The sequence below is a fragment of the Lagopus leucura genome, unplaced genomic scaffold, assembly GCF_019238085.1.
Source record: "Lagopus leucura isolate 7727_CA_CO unplaced genomic scaffold, USGS_WTPT01 Super-Scaffold_741, whole genome shotgun sequence".
In the NCBI taxonomy this organism is placed as follows: domain Eukaryota; kingdom Metazoa; phylum Chordata; class Aves; order Galliformes; family Phasianidae; genus Lagopus; species Lagopus leucura.
The window spans coordinates 1604483-1630237 of record NW_024962256.1 but is presented as its reverse complement, the minus strand read 5'-3'; the positions used below and the strand labels follow the sequence as shown (position 1 = coordinate 1630237).

Here is a 25755-nt window from a genome sequence, read left to right as displayed (position 1 = left end):
GAGGGCTGTTGGCAGGTTGCAGAGTCTGGTCCAAAAGCCCAGCCTAAGCCTTCTGGCAGGATGAAGCAGATGATTCATGACTCACAAAAAGATCAGAAAAGGGACCATTTACCTACACTTACCTTGCCTAAGGTAGCATATCTTCCTACTGTATTCGAATACTTAATTCCTATTCTGTATTTAAGAGGAATCAGGCATTCAAATTCCATTGCACACTTCTCTTATTCTTTGCTTTTTATTTCTGATCTGATGGAAATTTCCTAAGTATGAAGAAACCTGCTATTTATGAATGCAGCCCTGGTAAACAGAAAAAGCCCACCCCCATCCCCTCCCAAATGATAATAATGACATATAACTCTTTTTTCATAATAATAATAATAACAATAATAATTACAAATAAAAAGTCAGAAATTTTGTAGACCAAGAGGATTCTCAGTATTAAACACTAGTGCAGTTGGGGATTTCCTTTGTGCTTTCACTGTTGGCAATAGTTGAGATGCTTCCTGTGGAGGAGAAAATGGAGAAGACAGTCAGCACAGCAGCTTCAACAGTTGGGTCTATATTGCTTCTCACTCCTTAGGATGTAAGTGTAGAGACAGAAAAGGTGCTTAAAAGTAACACATTCTGCATTGCACTTGCAGTAAGCACAGAGTATGTAGAAAATCTGTTATTACAGTTCTGTTGGCTACCAGTAAACTTGTTAAGCTATTAGTGACATATTCATTTGTAAAGACAGCACATCAACAGTGTACGCTTGGCTTAGTTAATTTTTCTGAGGCTTTACTGAATTTGGGAGCCCTCCACAGGAGTGAAAGGGTCATGAACAGATCAAAGTGTGACTCGCAGCCATTACTAACTCCTATAAATCTACTACTATTTCCAATTTCCTGCTCTAGTCATATAACAACAGGATAAAGGATGAAAAACTGTAGGAAAAACTCCCTGTTACTATGTTGATAGAATTTTTCCCAATTGCAGTGTCTCAGCATCTGCTTGTACATGGGATCACAGTCACTGCCTTGCTTAACACCCATATCCTCACCTAATATACAGTGAAAAAAGCCCCAGCCAAGGGCTGTGTCTCACCCATCACTCGTGTGTCCAGCTCTTTGTCCATCAGCTCTTCAGGATCTGTGAACTCACTCAGAGTGATTTTGGGTGCATTTTCACTTTGGCTGACAGAACCAATCATTTCCTGCTCCTTGTCATGCTGAACTTGGGCATAGATATTAATCCAAGGGATTTTCCTGCACAGAAAGGAAAATAGGTTCTATTTTGCCAAGGTACATCACTGGTACGTCACTGATTAATCAGACCAGTTAAACTGAGACCAATCTCAAAAACACAGCAGTGGAAGTGATGCAGAATATCATCTCTCAGATGATGATGGCACCACAGTGACATTCAGCCCTAAGCATGCCATTAGCATCTACTAATAACTATACCAACCTAAAGCTACCCCAAAGTCTCAGGCCACTGCCTTCGTACCCTGTGCCCAGAGGCTCCTCCAGCAGTAAACCTGATATTCTGGTGCTGCCCTGTTCTGATGTGCACAGTGGATACTGCACACCTAGCTCAGACAGCAGCAGTCAACTAAGTATAATCAGTCGCAATTGCCAACTCCCTGAGTATTTATTATATGATCAGTGGTGCATTGGAAACCAAAAGTAAAAATCAATTGAAGCACTACTATTAACTGAGAAAAAAATTGCTACGTTTGTTTCTATTGACAGGCCCACAGTGACACAGTAGAAAATGCCACATCAGAAAGAGTTATAAAGAATTGATCCTGCCTGAGAGAAAGAAAAAGACTTGTACCTCATAAAACCTACCTAAAGTCTATTTCTTACCATTTCAATGCAAAACATGGTTTGTCATGCTAAGGACAGTGACAGTTTGCAGGGACTTATTTTCTGTTGCTACTTGGGGAACTGAGAAAGTGAAAGCACTATTTCTTCTTCCCAACTCCAGGAGAAGTTAATTTGGATTACTGGAATAATATCCTTGAAAATCAGATAGACAGACAGACAGATAGTCAGGTAGGCCCCCAAGCATAGTTCCTGGGAGAATATTTAAAAGAGAACTGACAAGTAATGTCTTAAGTGTCTGAGTGGTCACTAGGATTATTTGTGTGCAGTGGACCATGGAAAGGTGACCGATTGCTTTTTCTATCTGCTGAGCCCATAGGTTGGTGGACTTAATAATAAGGAGGCTGTGTGCAAACCAGCAAAGCACTGATTCTATAAATCTGTGAAATTAAAAATTCATGCAGACCCATGCTCCTCCCAGAACATTTTCCTGTTAACAGCAGTTCTGTATTCAGGCCAGGACCACTGTTAATCAGAAAAGTACATACTGCTAATGGACCTCTGAATCACTAAGAGCTAGAGAAAAGCTTTTGTTTTCATCTCCTTTTAACTTTCCATTCATAACTGTTGCATGCTCTCACTGAGCTCAAGTATTTGCTTTGTGTTAAAAAAATCATGCTGAGGACACACTGGGTATCTAACTTTTAATTTTTGGCAGTTCCACATGCTTAGGACAAATCAGATTAAGAACTGGTAAGTTGAAGAGCTTTGGACTAAGCAAAACTCATACTTCTAGCTATCTATTCTCTCCTCCTTCCCCATTCGATTTCTAATGCATTACATTCTCAGACATTCTGTTTTAAAAGGACAGGGTCTTTTCTGCCCTGGAGCACAGCACGAGGCTGATGGATGCTACACTTCAGGTTTCACAAAGGCTCAGGATGTTCAGCTAGTATAAGAGTTTGTTTTATGAGATATAGAAGCATAACATGATGTGGACTCTGGCAGTCAAAATATGCATATCCTTCTTCTTGACTTACCCCTGATCACAGATCCAAACATCCAAAGCACAAACCTAAGACACAACCTTACCAAGATGAAAAGGAAAACACACCTTACTCTGGCCCATAGAAAAGGTAGCAGAGGGAACAAAGTAGTTGAAATTCGGACAGGAAAAGATGTAATTGCCCAATTTGAAGGTTTGCAACCTATTCATGTCCAGATATTTATTTTTGTTTCTAATACAATATTTTGTCACTGGGCAGGATGTGAGCACTTACACCATTTAACGCAGTAAGTAGAGTACTGAATACAAAGTTATTGATAAAAAGCTCCATCTGCCTAAGATATAATCTTCTAAGGTAGCCCCTCAGCTAACACGTTGTTCTTATCCCATATTTTGCTTGATAGCTTGCAGCAGCAGAGCATCATAGGCCAACATGTGTCCTGCCTACTGTCAAAGCAAAGGGTGTATTTTAACATCTGGCAAAGTAAATCTCAGCACAGATTCCAAAAGATACTTTGCTGCATAACACAAACTTTTCTGGCATTAAATCTCCCTCTGTTAATATAATGACACCCGTTTCTTTGCTCTTGCCATTCACCTTGCAAGACACAAATGAGATCCTACTGCACTAAAGCAGTTGGCAAGACGGATGTAGACTGTATGAAGACATCAGTCATGTTTTTTGACTAGGTGAGCACACAGGCATTTTCTGGTCTATGGTTCAAACAAATCTGCTGAAGCAGGGAACAGCTTGACTTCTGAGCTCTTTGTGAGTTTTCAGATCACTGATGTGGAAGAACAGGAGGTGGATTTTTTTTGTATTTAAGAACTATGGAGCTGTACTTGTCTAAGTCTTAGGCCAGTACAACTCATTCTACACCTGCAACCCAAGCACTGCTCTGCCTAAATTTCCTGTAAACCACCCAGCATCTCCTCCTCCTATCCACCACAGTTTTTCAACTTACCTCTTGAACTTGTAGATTAAAAAAACAGCCAAGCCCACAAACACCACAGACAACAACATCAGCATCGCCGAACTGCTGTGACCTGTGCTGGAATCAACAAGGGGTGCTGCAGGAGGAAAGGCAAAGCATTACATTTGCAAGACATTAGCAAACACATAACTAACAGAGAATTGAGCTCACCTCTGTCACATCTGCTTTATTATCACCACTGCATGGTGCATGCTGTTTCCATCAAGGCCAATGAGTATAAAATTAACCGACTCTCATATCCTTTGAAAACCACATTCCTTTTTCAAGGCAATGCAGTCTAACATCTCCTAGTGAAAAGGCACAGCAAGCCATACTCAGCTGAATGGTCAATCCTGTGTTAATGCTGAGCTATTTCTTTTTAGGTTTGTCCATGGACAGAAGTAGAAATGAAATTTATGAAGTTCGACTTAACAGACATCTATTCTCCTTCAGAGAAGTAATCTCAGAGTGGTTCCCATCTTCCAATTACTTGTCTGCCTCACATGTGAAAGAGTCCTGGTGTTTTGAGAAGCCCCAAGGCTCCTCCTTCTAACAAGACCTAATTGTTACCTTTTAATTCAGTCATTTTTTGTATCATGAAGGAAACTAAATCAATAAATCTGGACCCAAGCAGGCACCATACTTTGGATCTTTGGTCCCATCCTTGGCATTTTTGACAGAGTAAATAAAGTGTATTATAAAACCTTGTTTGTGCAGCTATTTCCACAGCTCATTGGAACACACTGTCTTAATGGACTGAGAACTATTAAAGTCTGATGAGAACACTCTAATAATGTGCAAATGATTGTAAGTAGCATCTGAACGTGTCTCACTGCATAAATATTATTTGGTTCTTTTTTTTTTCTTCTTTTTTTCTCTATTGTTCTCTATTCTTTTTCTGTCACTTGGATAACAGGGACAGATTCTCTGCAAATAATTCTCTGCTTCTAGCTGCAACTTTTCAAATTTAGGATTCTGATCCTACCAGTATTCTGCTTCCACCACTTACTTCTATGAACTTTTTCTTGGAAAATAACTGACTTATTTCACTCAACTGAAAAAAAAATATGGGAATGGTCATGAAAAAAAATGCAGATGCAGCACCTGCACTTACAGTGCCTTACTAGAACAAACCCAGAGAGAGACTGCAGAAGTTGGTATCTCATTGTGTATTGTAAATTAATTCCTTTCAGACTATCTCTGCTAAGGTCTAACTCTCACCTCCAAACAACAATCAGAAAGCAAAGATACAAAGACATAGTCTGCAGAAGAGGAGGTGAGCCTTGGTTTTGCCCAAATCTTCTCTCTGAGTGTCTCAAGTAAAAGGAAGCAAACATGCTTTATCCTAGGACATGAATCTCACTTTTCCAGAGAGTCTATTAGTGATATCACATGCACAAGATCCCATGCTTCAGATAACTGCAAGGGCAGCCATAAAAAGCAAGGGCAAAATAAATACTTCATCTCCTCTACAGCCATCATTGTCTCAGCAATAACCGAGAGCTTCACACTAGGCTAGCCAAAATTCTCAGCTGTAGCTGAGAGCTTCACACCAGGGCAGTCTAAAGTAAGTGTGATGAAGCTTGAAGCAACTACTTGCTACTATGTGAAAATGGAGATAGGTAACAGTGAGACAGTGATTTGTAGAAGTTAATATTCAGATCTAGATCTTTTCATGACTGTAGCACACATAAATAGTCCTGGCTAGTCATACCATTAACAAACCCTCTACAACAATGGTATGATCCAATGTCCATAAAAGTTAGTAAGAATGCTCCCACTTAATTCTACAGGTGCCCAGTGAGAGTTTATTAGAAAACCATTAACCTGATGCTCTAAAACACTTGATAAACATCAACGCACTAGTTAATTACACCACAGGAACTCTTAAATGGTACTTTCAATACTTTTACAAACTAGTGTATGAAGATACTACTGCTTGGTTCTGTTTGTAACACTTCCTTCTGTCTCAGTATGAAAAGCTCTAAGTAACCCAGTAGCATATATCAAACTGTTGAGTGCTGTAGTGTAAACCCATTCACCTGGAGCCGTACGAATCCTCTAAAGAATCACAGTTATGCCTCTTACTCCACACTCACCTAATGTTAACTGAGTGACATACACAATGACTTCAACACCAGGTTTCAGTTCAAACTGGACCAGGTTCTGATTGAGAGCATTAAAAAGGATTTCAACAACCTGAGAAAATAGTAAGAGATACAGGTTACAATGTAGAAGAGAGCCAGCTCAGGAGAACGTTCAGAAATGTTAGTCACCACTTGTAGGCTACATGCATCTCTTACTGTCTTCAGGAAGAGGAGGAAGAAAGCAGGAAAGAGAAAGGTATGTGAGAAAACTGAGGAAGTAAAGAGAGACATGCACATGCTTTAGATTAAACTGAGTGTTACTGAATTCAAGTCTCCCTGAAGGACAGACACGCTTTTGAGGTTCAGAGTGTTATTATAATTCTCTGGGGAATAAAAGGCAAGAATGCAAATGTGGTGTGGAAGAGAAATTAAGGATCTTCTCATCTTCTACTATGTCTTGTGAGCTGGATCTTACACACTTGGAAATCACTGAGATATTCTCATTAGTGAGTGATGGAAGCGAGCTGGGCAGTCTGGCCTACTAACAACTCCTTGCTCCCTTTGATTCAGGACAAGCCTAGTTACGTAGCTCCTGCTGAAATACACTGTTGGGATGCTACTATCCAGCGATATCAAAATTTTTATATTTCTCCTTCATTTAGATGAGGGGCCTTGAAAGGGAGGCTACTCACAGCTCAGCAAGCCAGATGTGATGTATTATTTGATTGCCTCACAGCATATATTTTTCATGTCACCTGGAGCCTGAGCTTGTGAGTGCCTGGTCTCCACCAAGTAATTCTGATGGTCGAGGCAGAACTCCTCAAGCAGGAGCCATTAACAGGTTCCAAAGTACAACTGAGTAGACTGTCAAATACAGTTAGACCACTAGAGCTACAGCTCATGGTCAGCTAGGTCAGAAATGCAATCAGATGTCTCCATAATACTGCTATATGAAAAATGTTCACAACTGTGTTTTCAGAGAGAATTCGAATAGGAGAAGGCCCAACTGAACTGGAAGAAACAATTCCAAGAAAATCTCTCCAAATAGCCCTCAAAATCTTCCTTCTTCTATGCCTCTCCTTTGTGCATACTTAACAGTGTTAATTTAAGAATGCAGTTTTGCTAGCTTTCTACAACAAACATATTACACTGAAGGGGCTAACTTTGCTCAGTGGGTGAAAACAACTTCCATGGAATTCAGGAATCCTTTGAGTGATTCAGTGTTTGATCACAGAAGAGTTACTCCCATAGGCACTTTGAGATGGGCTACCCATAGCTTTCACAGAGTAGAACAGTAGGAATGGTGCATACAAGAACGTTAGCTAGAGCAAAGCAGCTTTTTCAGCACTACTTCACTCCTTTGCTTTCATAGATTTGATATAACTGCTTGGTAATTCTAGCAAAAAAAAAAGCTTCAGCAGACTAGTGCTCTTGTTACTAGCTCTTCCTTTGCCTGTATATCACTGTAGCAATTCATCACCGTAATTACCTATTTATCTAAATGGATGGATATTGTAACTTTCAAATACAGTTTGCACACACCATGTGCTGCTTCAGGATAAAGAGGTCTTGTTCCTGTGAAATATGAGCTGAAGAGCTTGATTCATTTTTAGTAAACCTCAGTATATTATCTTGCTGTTTTGGCCTTTGTCTATTAGCATTCCTCCAAGGAGTGGAGGGAGTACATATTCAAGTTCCTTTGGCCATAACTACTGTAATGAGGGCACACTACTGATCTAGGTAGAACCGTTGCTGGTAGACTGTGACGCATCCCAGTGAGGAGCTTGAAATCCCATTTTCCCTGTGAAAGTCATTCTCCTTAATGGTATAAACTATATTGCCACAATCCAACATGCGTCCAGTTACATCACACATACTGCAAGTCAATTCCAGTGCTGAAAAGGTTAAGGGGTCCATCTGTAAATGTTACAATGGGAATAAATGATCTGTGAACCCTTTTGTCCTTACCTGTTCCAGATCAGCTTCACTGCTTTTCCTTCTCTCTGTAGTGTTTTTACGGGGTAGCACAAAGAGCTCAGCAGAAGTAGGCAACCCAGGAAATACGGCTACCAAGATTTGTTCATCAGGAATACCGGTCACCTAAAAAAAGTAAACAGATGGTCTCTAGCTGCTCTTCTGCTGCTGATTTTTCCATTCACTATGGGAAACTACGTTCCCATCAAATTGTAATTTGTCAGTTCTGCTATAGCTGAACTGTTGCAGCCACTGAGTGAGTCTTAAAATAGAGGTTCTGCTAATGATGTTCCCTGTTATTTTTAGAAGTAAATGTAGTGTGGACAACATCCAGGTGCCCAAAGATCACAACCCAGAGTTCAAAGACAAAACCTACAAATCTCTTCATATATGAATTTTCCATATAGTCCCTCGCCACAGAAGAATAATGCAAAGTCAGATCCAGAGACTCAAGGAGACCAATAAGCATGCAACAAATGGGGACATGTGATGAAAATTATTTGCAATCACCTTCTAACAACAGGTTATAAGGATCCATATTTGCTACATATGAAGCAAATGAAACACATCAATGATTTGTCCTATAAGAACACATTGTAGGTTGCAACCGAACAGTCAAAAAAGGACATACAGACATGCATTTCTACATGCTTTCTATTGTTGATGTTACTGTTATTCCAATATCGTTCATTTATTTTCTCTGCAAACTTGACTTGAATATATTACAATGTATGACCAGATAAAACAAATGAAATAAGTGTTTTCTCAGGGTGGGAAAATAATCAAGGGAACTCTCATAAGCTGTGAATTTTGAGTAGGCTGCAGATGAGAAAAGCTGAGCAGGAATGCACTTTCTTCATAAAAATAATCAGTCACCATTTCTAAGAACAGATGTAGCTAAAGCAAAAATAAATAAATAAATTTTAAAAAGCAAGATACATTTTGGTAGAAAGTAAAAAAACCACAAAGGCTTGCTCTTATCTATTCCTTTATTTCACACAAAACCAAAATCCCGGGCTATTTGATATCATAAATTATTCTGTCCAATTTCCTGCAAGAATTTGAGTGCTAGTTTACATATTCTAATTAATCCCAAAGGAAGATTCAGTATCTTCAGAAGCTTCTCTTTGACCTGTGTTTTAAGAGATAAATTTATTTTCCCTCTGAATCCTCATTTTCTGCCCCATTTGGAAATTTGTAGATTTCTCCCCATTTGGAAAGGGAGTAGACCTTTATAACATTCACCAGTTGCTATACTTAGTTCCATTGGAAGACTGAGTATTAGGAATAGATCAAAAATATCTTCCTCATACACCTAACATTACTACATCTCTGTCTTCTGTGATGGATTGGATCAGCTGTCAAACTGCACACAGTAACGCTATCCAAATGTCTGGAGCAAAACCAGTGCACCTTGTAACATTGATTTTGGCAAAATAACAATAATAGTGATGCTACTATAATCAGGAATTTTTAAAGTCCTCAGGGATATTAAAAGCTGAAAAAATGCCACAGAAACATTAATAAAAGTAATTACAGTATTTCCACAGAACTCCCAATATAGTTTTCCTCTATAAAAAGATTCAGCATATTAAGAAGCAGTCGATTTAAAATGATAGCTTCATTACTGAGTTCTTCCCACTCTTCAAATCTAGTATATTGAAAAAGTCTGAGTAATTTTATCAGCCTGTTCTACATCAAGCAGAAGAGGCGGAAACAGAAGCTCACCTGTGCTAAAGCTCTCCTGATGACTTTGCCAATATCTTGTCTCCACTCAGGGATGTCAGGATTGTGGTAGTCCAAGTTAGGAGAAAATGAGAGGAGCTGAGATTGAAAATACTCTGGAATAGAAGAACAGTATTGATGAGAAGATTGAATGGGCAGAACTTAGGGTAGTGCCAAAAGTGTGGATTCAGTAATATCTCCTATTTATTTCAACGGAAACCTCAACAGATATGAAGAGCCCAATAACACTATTTGATAGAGCAAATTCTCAGCTACAAAACATTATTTTTCAACAGTCACCACGGCATTTTCATCAGCATTGAAAGGAGCCTGCATGCTGCACTCATAAAAATCTGCAGCCGTGGAGGTGACCCACTGACACTGCTGTCACTGCTGAAACACTGCACCCACTGCTTCACTGTGCTCACATTCACTGTTTGGTCTCAATAAACGTCCAGCAAGCGTTGATGAATGTCAATAGGTGCCTTTTTTTGATGCATGGAGGAATTCAGTGACACACCATTGCTTCTTAAGCACTTCCATGTCAAACACCATTCTCTCAGACTGCCCCTCCAGTGCCATCATACAGCAGTAACATGTAACGGAACATTAATGGAAGGTTCAACCTTCCAACATACCACCAATATCCACCTCTGACGCCATGGGCCAACAAAATAAAATAGGAGGCATTACTTTTAGAGCAGCCCTCATATTAAAATGACTTAAAGCAAAATAGAGATGAAGGAGTGAAGGAAGAAAAGAGCCTGGCTAACACCAAGCAGGACAGAAAACTTGCAAATAATGTACTTAGAAAAGAAATCTTGCTCTAATGCCAGCCTCTGGCTTTTCCCAGAAGAAATGGAAGTAAAAAACAAGGGAAGGGAGAAGTCTTGCTTTCATGTTGGTTTTAGGCCACCCAGGCTCAAGTAATTTTGCCACTCAACTTCAAGTTCTGCTTACAAAAAAGTTAACTAGTAAATAAGATGGCATCTGCCTGAAATTTGGAAACTGTGTAATTACATGCACAGAGAAAACACATACTGTAAGTAATATGTTTTCAAAAGCAGCCATTATCTGTTTGCTCTCCTGGAGGGAAGCCACAAATGGTTAATTCCCCAACAAATCAGAGCCCAGTGGTGCTAATGACAGGGTAATCAAGTGATGGCTATTCATGAAATGCTTTGAAATTACTTCCTAATTGACTGATGGCAGGAGGAAGAAAAACTTCCTAGACTTCAAATTCACACCAATTTAAAATTTTCTCCAATTCCATCTCTCCTCTGTGGTGTCACTACAGTCCAAGCCTAACATTTATGACCAACATGCACAATGAATTTAGGAGAGTGGGAGACACAAGTTCAGGATGGGAATCACACTCAGATAGAGATTCTCAGGGTAGAAGACTGTCCTTTCTGTTTCTAGGGATGTGCTATGTCACACCTTGAAGCACCTGATCTGAAGTCACGTAAATAAGTACCATTAACCATTTTTAAGAAGGTACCAGCTCCAGATCAAGCTAGGTCAGTAAGAGTATAAATAAGGAAATCCACAGAACAGCAGGGATGTGCCTGCACAGCATTCGTCTTGCATCTTTTGCAAGTTCTGTTCTTTCTTTTTAGACACTGCAATATATTTTTAAATAAAACAAGTATAGAAGCAATCTCTCTCGGCTCTTAACCCAGGGCCTGACATATAAAGCTTTTGACATTTGAACTCTCAGTACAACATCCAATTTTTTTTTTCTTTCATTAAATTCTGCGCTATTAGCTACAATTTTTGAAAACCCTCAATAAATCTTCACTGCTAACACCACAAAGGCATACTCATTATTAGAGCTATAATAATTTAACATAGGGCACAGATTAGAACTGGTAACGTAATTTACCAGAACAAATGTTTACCAAAGATGCCCCTTGTTTACGTATTCAGACTTGAACTGATCACCAGATTTGGGTTCAGGAAGGACTCCTTCCTTCAGTGAGCTCAGTTTACAATATAGCCTTGTGTATAGGACTATTTGGATGTTCCAACTGCATGAATTACTCTGTGATAAAGTCCCAAGCCTTGGATATTTTAGAGAACAACAAAATTTCTTACATAGTATTTGGAAGCAGAAAGTGAGAAACACACTGGGATCTGCTGGGACCTTCAGTTCGCATATACAAAGATTGAGATCACCTCTTGAATACTCCTGATTTAAGTTTATTCCAGAAACCAGTGGAAAGCTGCAAATTTCACATAACTAAACACTGCATTTTGCAATACCCAAAATATTCAAGCAAAGGTTTACTTAACATTTGCTACTACTGAGTTTGGATATTTCTAAATCATATCAGCAAATTATTAAAAAGCCATTGCATTGCACAACCAGGCAGTCAATAAATATCTGTTCAGCTGGTAGTTAAATCTGAACATACAGCTTTCAAGTCATCAGCAGCAAATTTATCTTTAATTACAGAAACAAGACACATGCAGTTCAACCACATAGGGCAACCTCAGTTATTTGAAGACCAGGTCCTCAATAAAACTTGCTGCCTAAATAAAAGCTTGTCCTTGAATGCTGGATGCTAAAAACTAGGTAAGTGAAATGAAGGCTAGCCCAGAAGAAAATTCTTCTACATACAGGTACAGCACAAACATACCAAACGAGATGCATAGGGATATCCAGTGAACACACAGTAAACCTCCAGCTGTGGTATGGAATATGGGCAGAAATACCAACAATAGAGCCATTTCTGTCCCATTTCTTTCAAACTCTTCACCTTTATAAAGTGACTATGTGAAAAGAAATCCTGGGTGTATACAGGCCACTTTAGTGACATACCATGTCTGCTTCTTTCCACAACTAGAAAACAGAGGGGAGATGCTCTGCATATATTCTAAAGAGTTTTTTAATTGGAAAGTTCCCAGTCAGGAAGCCAATGAGAGCAAAGCAGAAGCGAGCCATTTCACTACAGTGCTGCACTTACAGATGCAGTTAAATTCTCTATTCAGTTCACTTTGCATTTAGTAATTACAATAAATCTGATCTACTTTGTTCACAGCTAACAAACATTTTACTTTGGAGGTCCCTCTAGGCACTAGGGAGTTCAGAGTTCATTTTGGTTCAACAACTGCCTGTTCTTCACTTCTGAATGTTCCCTGACATCTCATTGTAAATGGATGAAGTTACCATGTACTGCGATCTCCTTGGTGTCTTGGATGAGGGTGTTGCCTGCAGCAACCTGCACAGTGACAGTGTTCATCCCCTCCTCGCTGAAGATGTAGGAGATGCTGCTCTCCAGGGTGATGAGGGGCTGCAAAAGGGAAACAAAATCAAAATCAGGATGCAATTAACTCAGGCACAACAGTCAGCTGAATAATCCACAAGGCCAAAATATCCTTCTACCCCTGGCTGATATGCTCAGCCAGATCTGATGTGCTCAGATCTGCATGTTCTGCTAAGTTCAAAAAGCATGTGATCTGAACATTACCCAGCGAGACCATTCCACAGGCTAAGCTTTCTCTCACTTCACTAAATACCTCCTGAAAATTTTTTCCACTGAACTGCAACTCATTACACTATGAATGCCTCAGCAGAGCACAGCCAGTGATTGCAGAATTAATGCTGCAGAATGCAGTATTGTAAACACACAAGCATGAGCACTCAGCATAGTTGCTTTCTCAGCTGTCCAAAACAGAAGGTTCAACTCAAATCAGCATTTGACTGTAATCCAGAGACACAGTACTTCCTCAAACAACTTCTATTTGTCAGATTCAGTACCAGCCCCTCTCTTAAGAATCACAGAATCATTATGGTTTGAAGAGACCTCTAAAATCATGTCCAACCATCAACCCATCACCACTATGACCACTCACAGAATCATAGCATTATTAAGATTGGAAAAAACCTTCAAAGATCATGAAGTCTTGCCATCAAATCATCACCACTTTGTCCACTAAACCATGTCCCTAAATGCCAACTCTCCACAGTTCCTAAACACCTCCAGGGATGGGGACTCCACCACTTCCCTGAGCTGCCTGTTCCAATGCCTTAACACTCTTTCTGAAAAGAGAATTTTCCTAATATTCAACCCTTGCTAGTCCCACTACACCTGCCAAGGATAATAACTGGACAGGGAGACCACGCCACCATAGTTTGGAGGCACCACCATGCTGTCACTTGGGGTAAGGATGTGGCCAGTAACCCTGTCCAAAGTCACCTTTGGATGTATTAGGAGCTCCCCATAACCTCAAGGACTCAAGCAGCTTAGCAGGGTTTGCTCTCACTTACAAGTACAAATCCACGATCTATCTCAGAGCAACTCTGCTCGGGACAGAGCAGTGGTAGCAAAGATTGTCTTGCCCACGTTTCAAGTCCGTGAGGCATAAGCCATCTTCAACTATTAAGCCAGCAAGTTACGTTAAGAAGACTTAAAACATGGCATAACACCTATAGACACTACTATCTGAACATAGCTGGATGGCTTCCAGAATAAAGTTTAGCAGTATTTGGCCAGTTCCATACTGTGGCAGAGAAGGCTGACTTTATCTGCATCTTCTCAAATACATCCTTGACAGCATTACAGCCATCCCCTTTGCACAGGAAATTCTTACAGATACACATCTAGAGGAGAAAAGCGCACCACAATTAGGGAAAGAGATTCACTTATTGAAAATCAAAGGTCTTGCCCTAATAGTGCCTTTGAGCTGACAGCTGGTCTATAGACAAGCCTCTTGTTTGGATTAAACCATTACAATAGAAACAGTGATAGAGTCTCCATTGCAAAAGCACTTAGAGGTCTAAGAGCACAGACAAAACAACTGTACCATTACAGCTGTCCCTTCTCCAAACTGAGAGTTTGTCTCCAAAGAAAAATATCCTAAACATTCACTTTCCAGCTCTCACACTTAATCCCATCAAACTGATAATTTGCCTGCATTTCAAAACAGTGACCATTCATGTCATATTCATAGATAAATCAGTTTTCACTGTCATAAAACCAGGCTGGCAAAGAGATTTTTCCCCTGTAGAACGCCACCTTCTTTTGACCTCTCATCCATTACCTGAAAAAGCAATAAAAGAAAAGCCTGTCTGATCACTGGGATGGCAGCTTGGGGTAGCTCTGGAGTTGCAGCTAACATATACTAACATACACATCCTGGATGAGCAGAACAGAGCTACATTAAAATTCAGTGATATTAACAATATACTTGGAGGTTACAGGTTGTGATTATGTGCAAAGGCAGAAAAGAGGAACCAATCTGGTCTTTAAAATTACTAATTCCCTTTTGTGTGTGTATGCATGCTGGACATTCCATTATCATGGCTGATTTCACCTCCATCATGGAGTTTTAACATTCAGCCAACTCCTTAATTTTAATTCAGGCACCAAGACCTGGAAATCAACTCTAAATTAAATCAAGTAGTTTAAGGTTCATTTGCTCAACCTATTAGACAGCTGGACACATTTATTAAACTGGACCTGTGTTAATCCAAGCAAATTGGCCTTTGGGTATACTGCAAAAATTAGTACAGTAGAAATTCAGTACGACTCCAGCAAGATGTTGAGGGCAACAGAAGGATCTCAGCCAGGTTATTGGAGTGTAAGACAACATTTTCCTGTGCAATAGCACAGAATACCACTGTGAGAATGCGCAGTGACACAAGACACATGGTTTTGCTTGGGATGTCTATGGGCTGATCAGATATAGAAGCTGCTATTCTTCAGCACTGGAATCAGAGTGTAACAATGCCAGACAGTTACTGTGCACAATATTACACACCACATCCCACAGTTCACAAACAAATCAGTGTGCTCAGATTTGACCAGTACTGAATGCCACAGTTTGTCCATGAGACACATATCAAATGTTCCAGAAGGAGTTTTGATGTAATTCAGACTACTGTTTTGGGAAGAAAAAAAATAAACAAAACAAAAAACAATAAAGCATCTACTGCTGTATCTGCATGTATTGCCATACACTGAGAGCGGCTAAGCAGCACAACTGAAATACACGAGGTAGCTGGAGAGAACACAAAGAATGAATACTGCTCTGGATCTTTAATTGTCAGTAGATAAGAGGAGCCATCTCCTCTGATCTGTATCTCAGTGTAATTCAATAACACATAAAACCACTCAAAGGAATTAAAATTTTAGCTACTCCACATACAGCTATGTCCAAATCATCTACACATCTACACCTGCCTATACTCCACTGAAATTTGAACTAGATGATAGCTTAAGTAACAGATCCTATTTACGAGAGAGATCCAAACACCATGACAGATGGATGAAAATCCTTAGCAAACAAAATTGGTTTTCTCCACCTTTTCTATGCTAATTTCTATTTCAAAAATTCTTCTACATTAAGGACAAAAGTCGTGGCAGAATAACTATGACACCTAGATTGCCTTCAATATAATAGAAAATGACATGACTTAATTTGCTTCTTATAAATAAAAGCAGATTCTAAATTGAAAAATAGTGGCAGTACAATTCAGTGCTGCCACTATTTTTTATGGAGGATAGTGCCTGTGTCAGCTGTCTCACACCTGAAGCCTGCATCAAAAGCTGTCACTAACAAGCAGTTCCACTCTCTCCACTAGAAAACACAATCACAACTTGTAGATTCACTTACTTTAATTATTGATAGAAAAAGTTTTTCATGTTAACTTTCTGCCAGCATCTTCAACATTCCCTACAAAGAATTCTCATCTCTATTTATCTATCTATCTATATATCCAGCATATGAACAATAGTCACAAACAGAGCTTCTCAAGCTTGTAACTTGAAATTCTGGATACAACTGGTTATTTGTGTGATTCTGTTTGAACACCAACAGCTTTAAAGTATTGTGTTGGAATGTAGTGTTATATACAGCACACTGGTACATAATGGAAACACCCATGGTTATTTGAACACTGGCAGTTTTTAAAAAGTGTTGAAAGTCAGTATTATCCCATACATAGAGATATATAATTCAGTTACATTGCAAGTGAACTCTGGTAAAAACAGTGGTCTTCAGAGCTCAGTAGGGCAGATAACAAGAAGATGTAAAAAAAAGTAACTAATTCTAAGAATAATGTGAGAGAGGAGGGAAAAGATACACGGAGCTGAAGTGTAAAGTAATAGCAACCTTTTTTTAGAAAGTAAAAAGAAGAAAATAACAAGAAATAAGCAATGACATGAGGTTTTCATTGGGGTTAAGGGAATTCCCTGCCCTGGTACAACAAGCTTAGCAAATAAATGCAAATCAAAGGGCAACCGTACCTTGGTGCTGTTACCAAACCACCAGAAGTAGGTAAGTGTGCCTGCTTGACTGGGCCAAACTACTGCAGTAATGTTGATATCTTTATTCCTAATAGCAACAAAAGGAACACTCAGATGGACGTGCTCCACTGGACCTGTGGGAAGAGACAGTTGATTATTAGAGATTCTGAGTTAAATCTTCCCAACTTAGTTGTAAACAGCAAGGATTCTTCCCTTAAATGAATCAAAACACTGTCAGCAGTGAAACACTATTGTAGACATACGAAAGAATTTCTGAAGCCAATAAGCAAAAGATACTAAATTAATAAACAAAATCACCCTTTTTTTCCCCACTCAATTCTTGATGAGCCAAATATGTGCACTTCTGACAGTGCTAAGTTCAGACAGGATCAGGACTGAGTTTAGAAGACATTTTTTTAAATGCAGCCTGAGGGAGAACAATAAACTTGTTTTGCGCAGGATAGGGCAGGCTGCTGTTGAAGTCTTGATGGAGTTGTAGATGCTCATGTTCACTGCAGGGGAGTTGGACGAGATGAACTTTAAAGATCCCTTCCAACTCAAAAGATTCTATGATCCTATGACAGGACACAAGAGACAAAGAAAGTGTTTTGTTTAAAATCTATCCAGTGAGCTAAGATTAGTGGGCAAACCACATTAACTAAGTTGGCTTAAACCTGATTATGTAAGAGGTATTTATATATGACTTGATTAAATATGCCTTCACAGTTCCTCTTTAGAAGGTATTTTAATACCTTTACTTTACCATTTACTTTCTTTCTTGAACAGTTAGTTAAGGTTCACTCCTAGGAACATTTTCCTTCAGATGCTGTGAAGCATTGGCTTTCTCTAACCCTGTTATCTTTTGGGTTCAATGTAAATTACATCTATTAAGACCAAATGTCCAGAATAAGTCCAGTGCAAGAAGTCCAGAATTAAGAAGAAAATTCCTCTTGCCAACCCCAACAAAAAAGAGTAAAAAATATTCCGGTTTTTGGTTTGTTTTTTTTTCAAAGCTTTTCCTTCTATCTCAATTTCTTCCTCCTTATCAAATATGCCAGTTTTGCTTATACTGAATTCCGGCTGGTAACTGGTATGTTACTGAGCCCTTCTTGAATGGTACCTTTTAATATACAGCAAACTGATAGACTATCACTATGAAAAGGAAAGAATGAGTAAGAAAGGAGTTTTCTTTTCTAATATAAAATATTAAGTCGAGGAAGCACAAAATTGCTGATTTTAACTGAGATTATCTAGTTATGTTACCTCTCAGCTTTTCAAATATGAAATGGGGATATTAATTACTTCACCTACTTGAATTACAAGAATACTACAAAGCAAGAGCTGTTCTTTTACCAACAGAATATAAAGCTTGAAGGACAGAAACATATTCTAGGTTTTGGCTCTCAGTTTAATTCCCCTTTTCCTAAGGGCTCTACCAGCAAGATTTCTGAAATTTGCCCATAGGAAGTACATAGGATTCCCATGAAGAGCAGGTTCCCCCAAATATTTTCTGACAGTGCAGTAAGAAGAAAAATGCTAAAATCTTGCCTTCCTTTAAAAGAGGGGATGAACAGTTTGAAAGTAGATTCCAAAAAGTTGAAAAGATGACTGCTCTCCATTAAGGCTAAAGGAGAGAAAACTACTGTTGCTTGAAGCCCAGGAGCTCCTTTCTCTCTCTCTTTTTTTTTTTTTTTCAAGCACAAAGTTCCAGCACCAGACAGACATTACACCAAAGGTGATTTATATAGCTGCCATTCTGCCTGTGCAGTTGAGCTTCAAGGGCAAATCTCCACTACTGACTAGTACATTAAAATACATTAAAAGTCTAGTACTATTTTTTTTTAAATTTAATTCTCACAGTTAGTGTGAATGTAAATGTCTGGAAAATACTTCCCTAGAGATAATGATAATAAGCTGGCCATCTTAGAAGGCTACAGAAGTCAAAGAAGAGAGATCTGAGAAGCTGAGGGAGAAGAGGACACAAATAAGCCTAACAATTGCCCCTCTTCTGCATTCTGTTCTAAAATCCTCAGCATGGAACAGCAGTTCCTGGGAGAAAAATCAGATAATCTTTACAAAGTTCGTTGTTATTACCAGGTAACCATCACTTTTGTCAGCTAATGGTCCAAGGTGAAGGAAAAAACAGTTAATGGTCTAATAACAGGTTGTAAAATGCAGCCATGATTGACTTTGAGGGAATTATGAGCATAATAAAAGCTTCAAGGAACATTTATTCTTTCAAGCAGGGAGCCTGAGATTTAAAAGAAGAAAATAGTTCTCACATTTTGGAATTGTTGGACTTGTTTCCAGTGGGAAAGCTCAAGCACAAGACAAGCAGAACAGAATACTTTCTGACTGGCTCTGGGAAAAGATGGACATGTCTGGAAGCACCATTAAGACCACAACCAAACAGGTACATCTGAACACAGATTCAGTTGCCTATCCAAGAGAAATAGTAGTCTTATAGCAGGACAAAGAACCAAGACCTTCCTGGTCTCATCCTGGGTTCCTTCCTCCCTTCTGAGGCTTTGATAAGGTCAGTCAAGGGCTCTACAATTCTGCTCGTGTGTCAGGTGGAGAGAAATTAGATTCATCTATGTAACAGCAATGGAAAGTCAGAAGCACACATCAAATGCATGAAGCACAAGTATCACAGCAGTTCTCAGTACATCCATATCCCAGGAAATACACTCATCACAATGATTTTTGTCTTATTTAGTATGTGCTGAAAACATATAAATACTGAGTAAAAATGCTGCAGATTAATCTAAATCTCTTGGTATCGCAAGCACACTAAAATCACATATCTGGATTTTGTTTCATATGCTGTTTTACCTCTGACCTTTTGAAAATCCTTCTCAATCTTTTCTCTGCACATGCAGACCGTAAATACACTTTTATACGTGCTACTTACAAAGTAGCATGTATATAAATGAGGTTGCATGCACTCCTAGGCCCCACTGAAGCTGCAGGGATTTTCAATGAGGTTAGGATTTTGCCCAAGGAATCTAGCAGGAGGAAGTACTTACAGACCACATGCAAAAAGAGGACAGCAGTGTCAGAGCCCAAGCTGTTTTCTGCATATGCTGTCACCTGGAAGATTCCAGCGCTCTTATATACATGCCGGATGCCATCCTCAACAGGGCTGAAATTTGCATAGGATACCGCGATGCCATCCCCAAAATCAAGTTGAATATTTGTCCTCTGGAGATCACCCTGCAACAAAGAAGGTTGGATTAGGGAACTGGGCTCATAAGAGTGATTAATATTACATTCTATCCCACTGCTCAGCTCCATTTCATCAGTGTGGACACAAACTCATGACTTCACTTAAAAAAGTCAAGCTTCATTCTGCCAGATCCACATCAGTGCCAGCTAACTACTTATTATTAATGCTAAGAGTAGCTGAACATTTGCAGCTGTTACTCTGTCATCTTGGATTTAGAGATTTTGAGAAAGTAGAATGTCAAAGATGTATATGTCAACGGGATCATATTTGATTCTTCTGGTACAATGCATGGTTGGGGATTATGTGTCACTGCAAAGGGCAGGACTTTGCACAGCCCTTTGCTGAATGGGTGACATCCATCAAGCACTTTCATCAGAAGCAGCAAGACTGGAGGCACTACAATGATGGGAGGCTAGATGCTAATTGCTAGATGCAATTCCCAGGCGTAAACAGAAGCCTTGGGAACATTCTGGAGACAGGTTAATAACTGACGATACTGACATACTTGGATCTAGCCTAACCTAGTTTTCAGACTTCCTGCATAGTCAATGGAAAAGAGAAAAAGAAAGGAAACAGACCAATACATTCTATTCTAAGATAACTGAGACAGGTGACACGATTTATCTTCTGCAAATATCCATCTCTGTACCCCTATGATAAAAAGTCTAGATAACTAATTTCAGCTAGACATGTAACTTCTGGACAGCAGAATTTATAAAAGTTGAGTCCCACAGAGATGACTGACAGCTTTTGTCTAGTGCCAGTCAACACAGAGATTGGGCCCGGTGATACGCAGAAAAATGCAAGAGAAGATGAGAAAATCCCTACTAAGATTACTGTCAATGATAGTTATTAAATGAAGGAGAGAACAGCAGACAAGAGATTCCAGCATTGCAGGTATTGTCTAAAAGCATCGGCTGCACTGCTTTAGTTTAAATTACCTTCTAAACCACCGCAGTTGAACTATAGAAGTGTCTGTTATTTCAGCTTCTTGGATTCCTACTATGTATTTGTTCTCAGCTGACTAAAAGTAACACAAAACAAGTCTCATTTAAACAGATCTAAAGCCCAGCACAGCAATTTCACTAAAGTGAAATAAAATTACACCCTGATAATACCTGTGCAGCTTTCTGTACGTATATAAGCTGTATTAGCTCAAATAATTTATCAGGAAAAGGGCTCCACTGTATTTACCCTGGGTGAAAAAGATACCAGTACCTCTTAAAGATGATCCCAGCTGTACTGATGATTTCTCACTCATCAGTTCCAGAGTAACAAAAAACAACAAATTAAAAATCTCTGCTTCTAAATTTATGTGAGGCTTTTTTTGTTATTTTTACTGTTGGTTTTAAAGGAAATGTGGCAGTATTTCATAGCCATCTCATAAGTCCCATTTGCTGTAAGCACACAGGGTTAACATCAAAGCTAATGTCAGTTCCAGTCCATACTGATCTAAGCAGGGAAGTAACCACATAACTCACAGCCAGTTCTGATGTACTTCCAAGCCCTTCAAAGGCAGGTCAGACCTTGCACAGTCCTCCATTTGCTGGAAAAGTCAGAATTCACAAAAGTCTCTGGGCCAGTTGTTGCGCAAAAAAAAGCACAGCTTCATAGAATCACAGAATGGTTGGGTTGGAAAGCACTCCAAGGATCATCAAGTTCTAACTCTCCTATCACACACAGGGCCACCAACCTTCCAAATCTGAACCACGAAGATGATCAGGGGACTGGAGCACCTCCCTTATGAAGACAGGCTGAGGGAGCTGGGCTTGTTCAGCCTGGAGAAAAGAAGGCTGCGGGGTGACCTCATTGCAGCATTTCAGTACCTAAAGGGAGCCTACAAAGAGGAGGGGAATCAACTCTTTGAAAGGGTTGATAACTGCAGGACAAGGGGAAATGGTTTTAAGTTGAGGGAGGGAAGATTTAGGTTCTATGTCAGGGGGAAATTCTTTACAGAGTGAGTGGTGAGGTACTGGAACAGGCTGCCCAGAGAGTTTGTGGATGCCCCGTCCATCCCTGGAGGTGTTCAAAGCCAGATTGGATGGGGCCCTGGGCAGCCTGGTCTAGTATTAAATGGGGAGGTTGGTGGCCCTGCATGTGGCAGGCAGGTTGGAGATTCATTGACCCTTGAGGTCCCTTCCAACCCTGGCCATTCTGTGATTCTGTGATCTGGTACTAGACTAGGCTGCCCAGGGCCTCATCCAACCTGGGCTTGAATGCTTCCAGGGATGGAGCATCCACAGCCTCTCTGGGCAGCCTGTTTCAGCACCTTACCATACTCCGAGTAAAGAACTTCCCTCTGACACCCAACCTAAACCTTCCCTCCTTAAGCTTAAAACCATTCCCCTTTGTCCTATCACTATCTTCCTGAGTAGGCTTCCAACAAAAAATGTACAGACTAGATGAACTGAAGACATTGACAGGGACAATCACATTGTGACAGTCCCCAAGAGTTTTAGATCTGACAGCACCAGATTTCTACTAAGCAGTACTTTTCAGGTTTACCTGGGTGTAGAAGAACACACAGTTTTCAGCCTGGATTCTGACCATGAATCCCTCTGCCATTAATGATTTTTTCTATACAAATAATAATGTCAGCCCTGACAGAAGCAGGATGTAGTGTTTTGCTACTGATTCCAGTTTCAAAAGTACACCTGATCTTATCCTCTGGATGGAAACACTGGCAGCACAGACTATAGACCAGACTACATTGCATTAGGTCTTTGAGACCAGAGCATGCCCCACAAATTTTGTCTTGTCTGCATTAACAAATCAGGGTGGAGAAATGGTATTTTCAGGGATGATTTTGCCTTGAGAGTACATCTGGAGTCTTCAAGCACATACCCATAAAGTATAGCTTATTATGTGGATTTTGAAATATGGGCATTTGATTACAGGTGCTAGATATCTCTTCTTTCTTGCACCTCCACTCCCATTTCATACAGGCCAGGGGAATATTGCTATTGACTTTATTAGGAACCATATATTTTCAACTCTTTCCTATTAGGACATTAAAATTATAGTGGAAAACAAAAAGAAAAAACAGAAATAGAGTAGAAATAACAGCGAAACCTATATCTATAATACTGAGTAGCCAATAACATTGTTTCAATAGAGAGGTTTCTTTTTAAGTCATTCAACAGAAATCTCTAACAGGGACAAAATTACTCACTTGGGATACGCAGTTATTTGATAGAAAGGCTCACACAGCTTGTTAAGCCCTTCAAAACTACTTCTCGAGGGAATGTACTAAGACCACAAGCTCATCTCATATGAAAGACACTGAACAGAAGATAAAAATCAGATCTGGGCTGGATTCATCACTGGTGACCTCGGGCTGTCACTCCTGTACCTATCAGGAGCTCTCCTCTTTTGCCATGCAATTCTATTTTCTCCTTGCTTCTCCAATTTGATTCTATTTGAAAAGAGAAGGTTTGAAGCAAAGAAAGAGGAAGTGACTTCTTGTGGCTAAGTACCACCTAATTATGAGAGTTTGGTCTTCAATGAAAAGCCAGCCCATCACACAATTTTTTTCTTTCTCTTTTCCATACTTCTGTATCCATAATAAAAGAAGTGTTAGCCCCACATACAATGTCAGACATTCTGGAATGAATAAATTTAAATTAAAATAGAAGCTGTTGGAGACATTTCAAATGGATAAAATTAATTGCTTCCTATGTATAATCAAGAGGCACTTTTATTGCTTTAAGCCCCATAAGCTACCAAAAGCTCTGAGCTAAGGGCTGTCACAAAGACTGGAGCTCTGTATGCAGGCATCAATGGGCATGCAAATGGTAGTAGAACAGGTGGAGAAGAGTATTGCCACATAATGGTCTTCCAAAGCCATCACCCCAACATGACCCTGGAAAAGTTTTCTTATCTATATACATAAATAATATATTTTGGTCATGAAACCTCAAATAACCCACATAAAGGCAAAGATCGGGGAAGAGCAGGCAGAGTACTGAAATCAGAAACAAAGCAAAGCAGACACAGAAGAGGCTTGGGAGGAAATTTTTCTTTCCATTGCGTTCAGAAGCACACAATCTTGATTCTGCTGAATCTAAAGTTGTTCCTCTAATGAAGCTCTCAAACTGTGTAAAAATATGGCACATCTGCGGCTACCTCTTTCTATAAACGTGGTTCAGTAATCTACTAATAGATGTTCAGAGCTCTAATACTTGCTCAGACTTGTACTTTGAATAGTCACTGCTTGCCTTCTCAGCTCACTTGCATTTACAAACCTGTTATCAGGCTTTGCCATCACCTTGTAATTACTGAAAGAGGGAAGCTGTGTGATGGCATAAACAGAAGACAGTGGAACCAAACACTTCCCTATCTGGAGCTGCCACCTAAACAATTACTTAAGCCTGAGGGGCAGGCTTTCAGAGAGGAGCTGAGGATATACAGGAAAGATCAAGTTAAAAAAAAAGAAATTCACAGACCTGGTCAAGAATACAAGTCCTTTAACAGCATACTGGCAGTCTTAACTCTTTGTGCTCAAACTCAAACAAAAAGCAGATAAGGCTCTTATTTCCTCATGTTTCCCTGCATATATATGCAGAGCCCTCACAGCACAGCCCCATACCTCTAAAAACAAAGCAAGATCATCTGTCAGTGCATTTCTTTGTCATTGCCACACACATATCCTGAATTACCACTGTGAACTAAGACTGAATGTGCAAATCCCGAGAAATACTGTTTTCCAGTAACTACAATAAAACATTATTTTATCATTGGACAACATCAAAGTCAGTCATACACCAGTACACTGTGGGTGCATGTCCTTCTAGGAGGTAGAAAAGAACTGATGGCTAAACACAAAGTTGCTGGTCAGGATTAGTCTGGAGGAGTAGAAGGGCTGAACAGAGGTCACAGAGAAAGACTCAGTTGCAACAAAACCCCCAGCAGACTGTGCAGAGAAAGTGAAGTGAGGAAAGAATTAATCTCTACAACAGTAAGGGATGCAATAATAAAGATTTCTCCAAAAATGATTTCTTTCAATTGTTGAGGAATATTTTGATGACAACTCATTTGTTTTGCTGACTTTTCTTTCAGTCTCACGTTCATACTGAAAGACTGAAATACTTTTCCCCAAAATCTCAGGCTGTTTTATATTTTCCCCTTTTAAAATGACCTTTTATTTTCAGTAACAAACTCAACGTACAGCGCTCTGTGGAGTAAGCTGTTCACCCACAAAAACGTGTTCTTGCAAATACCCTTTCCTTAGGACAAAAATCGTTCCAATGAAATGTTTTTCAACAAAGGACAGAGTCAACACCCTCACATATTTATTCAGCAGCCTCTCTGTTCTCTGAAGCTTGTAAAGGCTCCACTTTTCAGCTACTTTGACTGCTGCCTTATTCCCCATCTGTTTATCATTCTTTGTACACAGCAGTTCCGCTTGATTTCCTTAATAAATTACTACTAGATTCCTAATTTTTAGATTATGTCTGTTCTTTTCTGAACTCCCACTCACTAGTGTCTATACAAATCGCCTTACCATGTCAAGTCTGCAGAGTATAAAGGAATCAGCCATGTAGTCAAGAAATCCCTTTGTATAAAACCAGAGCTAGCATGAATCTCTGAGGAAGTATGTAAAGAAGTCCTGTCAGATTAGTGTGGTTCCAATGAAACACCTAGTTACTGGATAAGTCTTTAAATTAGTAGAAGTGTATTGTTTAAAAAATAATAAGAAA

General features: G+C 39.5%; 1 protein-coding gene across 1 annotated transcript in view; it reads right to left on the bottom strand.

Annotated features, from left to right (window-relative positions):
- Positions 1-277: 277 nt before the first annotated feature.
- The window catches only part of SORCS3 (sortilin related VPS10 domain containing receptor 3), a 273977-nt gene continuing 248499 nt past the window's right edge, over positions 278-25755 (bottom strand). The window contains exons 19-27 of the mRNA XM_042863904.1: positions 19857-20043; positions 16828-16961; positions 12747-12870; positions 9578-9690; positions 7844-7975; positions 5888-5987; positions 3780-3885; positions 1087-1247; positions 278-503 (exon numbers count right to left, since the gene is read on the bottom strand). Coding sequence (XP_042719838.1) covers positions 439-503; positions 1087-1247; positions 3780-3885; positions 5888-5987; positions 7844-7975; positions 9578-9690; positions 12747-12870; positions 16828-16961; positions 19857-20043 — 1122 coding nt within the window. The 3' untranslated portion in view covers positions 278-438. The remainder of the gene's footprint in view (positions 504-1086; positions 1248-3779; positions 3886-5887; positions 5988-7843; positions 7976-9577; positions 9691-12746; positions 12871-16827; positions 16962-19856; positions 20044-25755) is intronic.